Below are 9,580 nucleotides of genomic sequence, written 5' to 3'. Positions count from 1 at the left end.
CCCGGGACCCTTGAGTCCACAGGCCGTCGCTCTATCCACTGAGCCAAACCGGTCAGGGCAAGGAACGGCGTTTTTCAAATCAGGATTCTAGGAACACATTCTTGGCCCGTCAAAAGCAGCTCGGTCCTTTAAGAGGAGTGGAGTTGCCCTCAAGTTTGAGATCCCCACTTCCAGAGGCTGACTACCTCTCCTGAGGGCTGTGAAAATGCAAGGGGGCTGGGCCGAGTGCCTGTAACACAGGCGTTTATTTTAATTCATTAATTTTTATATGTTTTTATTGATTTCAGAGAGGAAGGGAGAGGAAGAGAGAAACATCAATGATGAGACTCATTGATCGGCTGCCTCCTGCACGCCCCCTACTGGTGATCAAACCCATAAATCTGGGCATGTGCCCTTGACAGGATTGCAACCGGGGACCCTTCAGTCCACAGGCTGATGCTCTATCCACTGAGCCACACCAGCCGGAGCTATTTATTTATTTATTTATTTTTTGTTATTCCTCACCCAAGAATATTATCCCATTGAATTTTAGGGAGAGTGGAAGGGAGGGGGAGGGAGAGAGAGAAACATCGACGTGAGAGAAACACATCAATTGGTTGCCTCCTGCACAAGCCCTGACGGGCCAGGGAGAAGCCTGCAACCAAGGTTCGTGCCCTTGACTGGAATCGAACCCAGGACCCTTTGGTCCCCAGGCCGACGCTCTGTTCACTGACCCTAACGGGCTCGGGCACAACACGTGTTTAATTAAATGTTCTCTTTGCTTAGCGTGCCCTCCTCTTCCTTCTCTGCCCCCAGGCCTACCTGTGGGTTAACCTCTGATTCCCAGTAGCCATCCTTGTCCCCTCCCCAGCGATGTCCCTGGTCCTCCTGCCTTCGGAAAAGGACTGGTCATTCTCTGCCCGAGCCTGCGCTCATGGTGCAGGTTCAGGGACTGTCCCCTCCGGTTCATGGAGGCTCTCTTCCTAGGCCAGTGATGGCGAACCTATGACACGCGTGTCACCTCTGACACGCGAACTCATGTTTTTGGTTGACCGCATTAGCCCTTTGAAATCCATACTCGATAGTCAAGGAAGACTGCTCCCTAGAGCTCTAGAAACAGTGGGTTCCAAATGCTGAGTTTTCATTTACTTGTGTATTCATTAAGCATCTATTAAGCATCTAAGTACTCTAAATGCAGGAATTACATACTTCTACCATCTTTGGTTCCTGGCTATTTCCCTACGCTTGTTGAGCCAGTTTCTTCGTACGAATGCATAGCTCTAGGGCCTAGCAAGGAGCCAGGTATCTAGTGAGCACTCAGAAAGTCATTATTGAATGAACGGAGGAAATATTTGAGTCCCAGTCAGGCCCTTCTTCGGCGGAGCTTGATTTGAGGCTGTTCTGATTTAATGCTGAAAATGAGGCCCCATTGGTCCAACGCCGTGAGATGTTTGCCGAACAGGAGGAGGTTCACTGGGCTTTGAGTCCTTCTGGAAGCTGTCTTATTACTGTGACACGCGAACTCATTTTTTTGGTTGATTTTTCTTTGTTAAATGGCATTTAAATCTATAAAATAAATATCAAAAATATAAATCTTTGTTTTACTATGGTTGCATAGATCAAAAAATTTCTATCTGTGACACGGCACCAGAGTTAAGTGAGGGTTTTTCAAAATGCTGACATGCCGAGCTCAAAAGGTTCGCCATCCCTGTCCCAGGCCAACCCCTTCAGGGAGCGCATCTGCAGGGTCTTCTCCACCTCCCCGGCCCGAGACAGCTTGAGCTTTGAGGATTTCCTGGACCTCCTCAGCGTGTTCAGTGACACGGCAACGCCAGACATCAAGTCCCACTACGCCTTCCGCATCTTCGGTGAGGACCCGGGGGAGCCTCGGGGAGCACAGGGCCTTTGGGGGCGGGGGGGTCCTTTGGGCGGGGCTGGCCGGGCGCTGCTGTCAGCCCTGGCTTCCCGGGTCTGTTCTGTAGATTTCGATGATGATGGAACCTTGAACAGAGAAGACCTAAGCCAGCTCGTGAACTGCCTCACGGGGGAGGGCGAGGACACGCGGCTCAGCGCTTCCGAGATGAAACAGCTCATTGACAATGTGAGCAGCTGGGCCCAGCAGGGCGGCCCTGTCCCACTACGCCTTCCGCATCTTCGGTGAGGACTGGGGGAGCCTCGCGGAGCACAGGGCCTTTCCCAGGGGGGGGTCCTTTGGGCGGGGCTGCTCGGGAGCTGCGGTCAGCCCTGGCTTCCCGGGTCTGCTCTGTTCTGTAGATTTCGATGACGATGGAACCTTGAACAGAGAAGACCTAAGCCAGCTCGTGAACTGCCTCACGGGGGAGGGCGAGGACACGCGGCTCAGCGCTTCCGAGATGAAACAGCTCATTGACAATGTGAGCAGCTGGGCCGCAGGGCGCGGCCCTAACCGAGCCGGGCCGGGCTGGGCCGGGCCAGATGGAACCTTGAACAGAGAAGACCTAAGCCAGCTCGTGAACTGCCTCACGGGGGAGGGCGAGGACACGCGGCTCAGCGCTTCCGAGATGAAACAGCTCATTGACAATGTGAGCAGCTGGGCCCAGCAGGGCGGCCCTGACGGAGGGAGCCGGGCTGGGCTGGGCCGAGCCAGGCCGGGCTGGGAGCCAAGGGAGGGCTTGGGCCTGACACTCTCCCTTTGCCCAGATCCTGGAAGAGTCCGATATCGACAGGGACGGGACCATCAATCTCTCCGAGTTCCAGCACGTTATTTCCCGTTCACCGGACTTTGCCAAGTATGACAGTGGTCCCGCCTGTGGCATCTGGGTCTAGGATGTTATTATGGGGGGGGGATGCCAGGGAAAGCCCCCCCACCCCCGCCTCCTCTGAATATCTCAGGGTAGCTCTTCTCCCAAAGGGGACTGACAGACTCGAGACACAGCCCATTCCAAAGGGTCTTGGGGGAGAGGTGGGTACGTTTGGGTTTAGTTCTCACCCTCCTCTTCCAGCAGCGAATCAAACCCACTGTTCTCTTGTTCAGCTCCTTCAAGATCGTCCTGTGACAGGAGCCACGCAGCCGATTCCCCAGCCGCCGTACAATAACCTTGACACCGCTGAGCCGTGGCCAAGGTTACGCCTGTGTTGCCAGGGCCGGCCGAGCTGGCCCGGTCGAGCTGGCACTGCGCAGTCTTGTCCCAGGCAGGGAAGGGCGCTCCCAGTCCGTGCCTCACCCCTTCTCACTGCCGTTGTCACCGCTCTGTGTTTCTGCTAATCAGTAATAAAGGTTAAGACGTTTTGATTCTGGGTGTGACACTGGAAATGCTGGTTATGAGGAAGGACTGGACTTCTAGGAGACTCCGGTTGTGATGGGACTGACCAACTTCGGAGAAGGGACCAGCAGGGAGGCAGAGTGGGGCGCTGAATATGAGGGGACCCGTGGGGGAGGGAACCCTTTGAATCCTGATTGTGGTGGTGATGACATGAATTTCTACATTAACATTATAAAGCCGTTTGCCAAAAGGAAAAAGAAGTTACTGTAGCCCGGCCGGTGTCGCTCAGTGGTTAACAAAAAAAAATATATATATATATATATATGTATACACATACATACGTTTTAAAAAGTATTTATTGAATGAGTATTTTAAAAATAAAAAAAAGAATTTTAAGAGTTAAATAGAAACCCTGTTCCCTGTGCCCCGACCCCTGACCAGAGTGAAAGGTTGAGATGTCGGCGGGCAGGCGGGCTGGCTCTGACCCCCTGACCCCTGACCCCTGGGAACAGGAAGTTCAGAACTCTCAGAATTCAGAAGATTAGACCAACCTCAAAAAGCAACAGTCCTTTCATTTTTTTATTTTTCACTTTTACTTTAGTAGATTGTTTTCCCCTTCTAGTTAATTTAGTCAGTTTATATCTGTTTTATTTCATTTTGTTAATCCTCATCCATTGATTTTTAGGGAGAGTAGGAAAGAGAGAGGGAAAGACAAGAGAAACATCGATGTGAGAGAAACACACTGATTGGTTGCCTCCTGTGTGAGCCCCAACCAGGGCCTGGGCCAGGGAAGAGCCTGCAACCGAGGTCCGTGCCCTTGACCCGAATCGCACCCGGGACCCTTTGGTCTGCAGGCCGACGCTCAATCCACTGAGCCATGGCTAGGTCAACAGTCCTTTAAGAGCAAGGGCTACGATTCAATTTCAGTTCTTGAGATTTTATTTAAAATACAAAAAAAACAGAACAAATGTAAAGTGCATCTGACTTAAAAAAAATATAAAACCCACATAAATTCAGGCCCTTGTGCTGGGCAGCGTCAACTCCCTTAGATCGGAGGCAGGTGAAGTGTGGGAGTGAAGGGGGACTGGGCACCGAGACGCGCTGGGTGGATCCGGGACGGGGGACACGGGTTTCAGTCTGGACAGAGGAAGGCAGCCAACAACAGTCTCTTCCTAGAATTCCGAGGGAAAGGTGAACATCGTCCTAACTCCTGAGCTCACGCGGCCTGCTGTCACGTGGCCACGGCCTGATACAGGCCGGAGAGGTCCGGAGGTGGCTGGAGCCCAGGCCACGTGAGGGCCGCATAAGCGTGGCCCTCGGTCCCTGAGGTGACGGGATGGTGGCCGTAACAACTTGGCCGGTGGCCAGGCAGGACCCACGGAGCCGGAGCCGGCCCCCGTCCCAGCAGTGACGGGCCGCCTGTGGCAGTAGCATAAGGCAGAGGTTCCCAACTCCGTCTCCACTCACCACGGTGGATGTTTCCAAAACCCCAACCAGGGCCAGACCCCGAGGCTGGGGGCTGCGAGCTGGAGCGGCCGTGCCCATGGCATCGTTCTTATTTCACATTTTCAGTGGTTTTTTTTTTTTTTTTACACAAAAGGCTCAGCTTACATGAGGAGCACTGCTCTGCCCACCTAGGCGGGCGCCCGCCCATCTTCCGCGGGGCCATGGCATCTGGGCTGGAGGGGCCTCACTCCTCCAACGGGGCCGGTTGAAGGGCCCCGCTACCCCGGAGGGCTGGGCACAGCGCCGTGTCCAGCCAGACTCTACAAGAGCAGAGTCCAGCCAATGCCTCCGAACATCCAGGGCACTCTGAAGGCAGGGTGGCCTCCTCTGGAAGTCACTGTCACACCACCGAGTCCCGGATCTCAGAGCCCAGGCGGACCCGGGGCCGGGGGCACACCGGGGACACCTCCACGAAGCTGTCGTGGATGCTGAGCGGCCTCTTCTCGGACTCCGTGAAGACCTGCGGCCCCGGGGAGTTGTCCGACAGGGCCTGGTAGCCTCGGTGGTCCGGCGGGATGCTCGGGGGACCGACGCCGTTGAGCGGCCGGGTCTCGGGCGGCAGCACCACTGGGCGGGTCTTGGGGTGCACGCTGGCACGCTCCCCCTGCTTCAGGAAGACCTTCATGCCGTCGCGGTGCCGGTAGAGGAAGAACAGGATCAGGAGCACGATGACCAGCACGAACAGCACGCTCATCACCAGGAACTCGGTCCAATAGGACCGGCCCGCGCCCCAGCTGGCCTTGCCGTGGGCGGGCGCGCTCACCCTCGACGTGTTGATGACGACGGACCCTTTGCCCCGCCGGTCTGCCGCCGTGTCCAACACCACCGCGCAGTAGTTAGCCACCAGCTGCCGGAAGCCCCCCTCCAGCGACCAGCATTGGAACACCCCCAGCTCCTGCTGACTGCCCACCAGCAGCAGGTCCCCCGTGGGCAGCACCCGGCAGGAGGCCGAGCCATTGACAGGCTGCCTGTTGTGCAGCCAGAGCCGCGTCGCCAGGTTGGAGAGCAGGGGGCAGGCCAAGGTGTTCACCGTGTTGGGCTGGAACGGGACTGGCTCACACGGCTTCTCACCTGCGGGCAGGAGAGGCACAGACATGGGGCCAAGGGGGCCTGGCGTGCACCACAGCCCCAGCTCACCCACCTCCCGCTGGGCAGCGCCCATCAGGCCACCGTGGCAACTCTGAGGACTCTGGGGACTGTGACTTCCACTTCCCAGGGCCTCGCCTGCAGGCTGGAGGGACCAGGATGGGAGCAAAAGGCATTTACTCCCGCCAGTGCCTGAATTCAGGAGTCTTCTAAGCAGCTTGGCCCCTGCCTCCCTCCATCCTCCGACGGGCACCTTACCTGCTGGTGCAGCACCCCGGGACTTGATGAAGGAAGCGTTGCAGAGGTCCCTGGCGTTAGTTCCCTCGATGTCCTGGATCCACAGCCTGAGGAACAAAGAGAGCCTGGGATAGGCCAGGGTGCCCTGTGGGCCTGCACCCCTATCCCCAGGTGCAGCCCTGGAGGCAAGGGCCCGGGGCTCAGGGACCAGCAGGCCCAGAGCAGGGGTAAAAGCAGGCGAGCATCTCCTGTTTCCCGGTAGTTATTTCAAGTAAAAGTTACCGTAATCCTCCCCTGCATTACAGAAGCAGCACAAGCCTTACAACACAGGAAGGACATCTGGCTCTGTGTGTATATAGCTGTGTGTGTCTGTCTGCCTGTCTTTTTTTTATTTTTATTTATCGCTCTATCCATTGAGCCAAACCGGTTTTGGCTGCCTGTCTTTTTTTTAATCCTCACCCAAGGATATGTTTATTGATTTGAGAGAGAGAGAGGAGGGGAGAGGGAGAGAGAGGAATAGAAACATCGATGGGAGAAACATCGATTGGTTGCCTCCCGGACGCACCCTGACCAGGGACTGAACCCACCACCTTTTGGTGTACAGCAAGCATGTCAAACTCACGGCCCACAATGAATATTTTTGCAGCCCAGCCAATATAACGCTATGTAAGAAACGTTTTAGTAAAAATGTCATGACTTAGTTTTTACAATATCCTGTTATACATAATCATTAATACACTACATCATTCGCTAATGACTGATTACTATCATCGTGTTGCATTCATTTCCCTAACGCGCCTTCCGCACAGGCACACCATTTCTCTCCGCTGATACCAGCAGCGAATATTTTAGCAGCCGATGGCCACGTTGTTAGCCTTGGACTGATATGCTTGGTGTGTCCAACAGGTAATATTTCGCTTTCGGAGAACAAGAAAAATAGGTTTATCTGCATTACACTTATTCATGTGTGCCATTACTCAGTGTCTGGTAAGTGAATGTTCAAGAAAAAAAAATATTATTATCATTTTTTTAATGTATTTTATTGATTTTTTACAGAGAGGAAGGGAGAGGGACAGAGAGCCAGAAACATCGATGAGAGAGAAACATCGATCAGCTGCCTCCTGCACGCCCCCCACTGGGGATGTGCCCGCAACCAAGGTACATGCGCTTGACCGGAATCGAACCTGGGACCCTTCAGTCCACAGGCCGACGCTCTGTCCACTGAGCCAAACCGGTGCGGCAATTTTTATTAAAATGTTCTATTATTTCACGTTAATGATCACTCACTTATTTCAGCCCTTTGTATTTTGCATATCTCTATCGAAATAAACCTACATTTCTATGAAAATGGACGCTTTGGATTTTTTGCGGCCACATACACTTAAACCTTGTTTATTGGGCCCGTGTGAGCCTTTGAGTTTGACATGCTTGGTGTACAGGATGGCCCTCCAACCAACTGAGCCACCCAGATGGGGCAGATAGCTGTCTCTAAAATCCATGCCCACGCACCGACTTGTTGCATAAAATGTAACCAAGAACCTCAGAACGATTCAAACAAGAACCAAGGCTGAAAACACTGTAAAAACCAGCATCCAGGGACCATGAGAAGGAGCGTGTTTGGCGTGTCCCCTCCCAGAGTCCGTGTGTGTAGTCACATGAGATTTTGTGAAATAGGAAGCTGGCACTGGGGTCCCCCTGTGTGAAGCAGGGACACGACAAGTGGGGGCAGGTCTTGTTTCCACTTAAAATGCATGCTCTTTTGTTTTACACATACATAGAGAAGTCTGGGAGGGTAGACATCAAATTCTCACATGATTCTCTCTAGGTGGTGGGTTTAGGGGTAGTTATGTTTTGATTGGGCTTATCTCTATTTTCTAAGTTTTCTATACAAACATTTTATTTTATTTATTTATTTTTAATTTATTTCTTTTTATTTTAGAGAGGAGGGGAGAGGGAGATAGAAACATCAATGATGAGAGCAAATCATTGATTGGCTGCCTTTTGCATGCCCCCTACTGGGGTGGAGCCCACAACCTGGGCACGTGCCCTGACCGGGAATCAAACCTGGGACCCTTCAGTCCACAGGCTGATGCTCTATCTACTGAGCCAAACTGGCTAGGGCATATATAAACATTTTATAACCCAAACAAGTCATTTTGAAAACAACTTTTTAAAAAATTATATTATTTTGACTAGGCCACTTCAAATAATTTTTTCTTTCTTTCTTTTTTTTTAAACAAGGACACTACAAATGGGGCAGGTCCTGATTTCACTTAAAATATGTCAACCTATGAACCAGGAGGTCAAAATTCGATTCTCGGACAAGGGCACATGCCCGGATTGTGGGCTCGATCCCCAGTGTGGGGTGTGGAGGAGGCAGCCAATCAATGATTCTCTCTCATCATTGATGTTTCTATCTCTCTCTCCCTCTCCCTTCCTCTCTGAAATCAATAAAAATCCATAATAATAAAAGTGTAATATGCTAATTAGACCGGACGTCCTTGGGGCTGTGAGGGAACCCCAGGTCCCAGTGCCAGCGGCCGGGAGAAGGAAGGCCTACTCTTGCTGGAATTTGTGCATCGGGCCTCTAGTATTTAACAAATAATAATTACAACAAGAGAGTGGACGCAAACGGAGCTGTGCGGGGATTCTCAGAGAGCCCGGGGAAGGCGCTCTGAGGTCGCGCACAGGGATGGACGGGGGAAGGCTTTCAGGACTCTCACCTGGAGGTCGCCTCCGGGCGGTAGAGGCTGAGGCGACGGCACCTGTTGCCGCCCCAAGCGCAGTAGGGGTCCCGGGCCAGGAGGCAGTCGCCGCAGCTCTGATACAGGTCGCAGTTGGCCACGGGCACCTGGACTACACCCGAGTATGAGGCTGCGTACACCAGTCCCTGCACAGACACGGGGATCAGAGACAGGCATGGCAGCCCGGGCCACCACCCACAGCTACCCCTGGCTCCCGTGCCCAACCTGAGCCACTCCCCCAGGGCCTCCTCCCATGCTTCTGGGCACCCACTTTTTTCTTCTTTATTTTTTTAATTAATTTATTTTTGAATCCTCTCCACCCAAGGATATTTTTCCATTGATTTTTAGAGAGAGTGGGAGGGGGAGAAACAGAGAGAGAAACACTGATGTGAGAGAGACACATCGATTGGTTGCCTCCTGCACGTACCCGGACCAGGGTCCGGGCCAGGGAGTAGCCTGCAATCGAAGTATGAGCCCTTGACCGGAATCGAACCCAGGACTTCAGTTTGCAGGCCGATGCTCTATCCACTGAGCAACACAGGCTAGGGCCCGGGCACTCACTTTCTAACAGCTTATCAGCAGAGGGGCACCCCACGCGCGCTGACTGGCCTTTGCCGCCTGCTTACCCGGTTGGGGTCCAGGAGCAGGTTCTGCACGGGCTGCCCTGGCGAGAAGATCTGGAGTTCCTCAATGACGTGCAAGCTGGAGCCCACGTCCACCGCCTTGTGCAGCCGGCCGTCCTCTGCAGCAAGGACAGTGCTCAGGCCCTGGGCGGAGCCTGTGCCC

At 53.5% G+C, this 9,580-nt stretch overlaps 2 protein-coding genes across 2 annotated transcripts in view; one reads left to right on the top strand and one right to left on the bottom strand.

Moving 5' to 3' along the window:
- The first annotated feature begins 1,621 nt into the window (after nt 1-1,621).
- CIB1 (calcium and integrin binding 1) lies at nt 1,622-3,250 on the top strand. Its single transcript, XM_006769585.2, has 4 exons — nt 1,622-1,847; nt 1,962-2,080; nt 2,659-2,747; nt 2,993-3,250. Exons 1-4 carry the CDS (start codon nt 1,661-1,663, stop codon nt 3,012-3,014), a joined length of 417 nt encoding a protein of 138 aa, XP_006769648.1. The 5' UTR covers nt 1,622-1,660; the 3' UTR covers nt 3,015-3,250.
- Nucleotides 3,251-4,151: 901 nt separating this feature from the next.
- Nucleotides 4,152-9,580, bottom strand: part of SEMA4B (semaphorin 4B) — a gene marked incomplete at its 5' end in the record, with an annotated part of 31,587 nt that continues 26,158 nt past the window's right edge. Inside the window, 4 exon segments of the mRNA XM_015567731.1 lie at nt 4,152-5,798; nt 6,072-6,157; nt 8,774-8,940; nt 9,421-9,572. Coding sequence (XP_015423217.1) covers nt 5,068-5,798; nt 6,072-6,157; nt 8,774-8,940; nt 9,421-9,572 — 1,136 coding nt within the window.

Source organism: Myotis davidii, unplaced genomic scaffold, assembly GCF_000327345.1.
Source record: "Myotis davidii unplaced genomic scaffold, ASM32734v1 scaffold324, whole genome shotgun sequence".
NCBI classification, from domain to species: Eukaryota; Metazoa; Chordata; class Mammalia; order Chiroptera; family Vespertilionidae; genus Myotis; species Myotis davidii.
The sequence above is the reverse complement of the archived record's forward strand: the minus strand, read 5'-3'. Positions and strand labels throughout refer to the sequence as shown.

Coding starts and splice junctions, on each gene's coding strand:
- CIB1 (XM_006769585.2), top strand. CDS start 1,661: ATGCCGAGCTCAAAAGGTTCGCCATCCCTGTCCCAGGCCAACCCCTTC. Junction 1,848..1,961: donor CTACGCCTTCCGCATCTTCG/GTGAGGACCCGG, acceptor TCTGTTCTGTAG/ATTTCGATGATGATGGAACC. Junction 2,748..2,992: donor CGTTCACCGGACTTTGCCAA/GTATGACAGTGG, acceptor TCTCTTGTTCAG/CTCCTTCAAGATCGTCCTGT.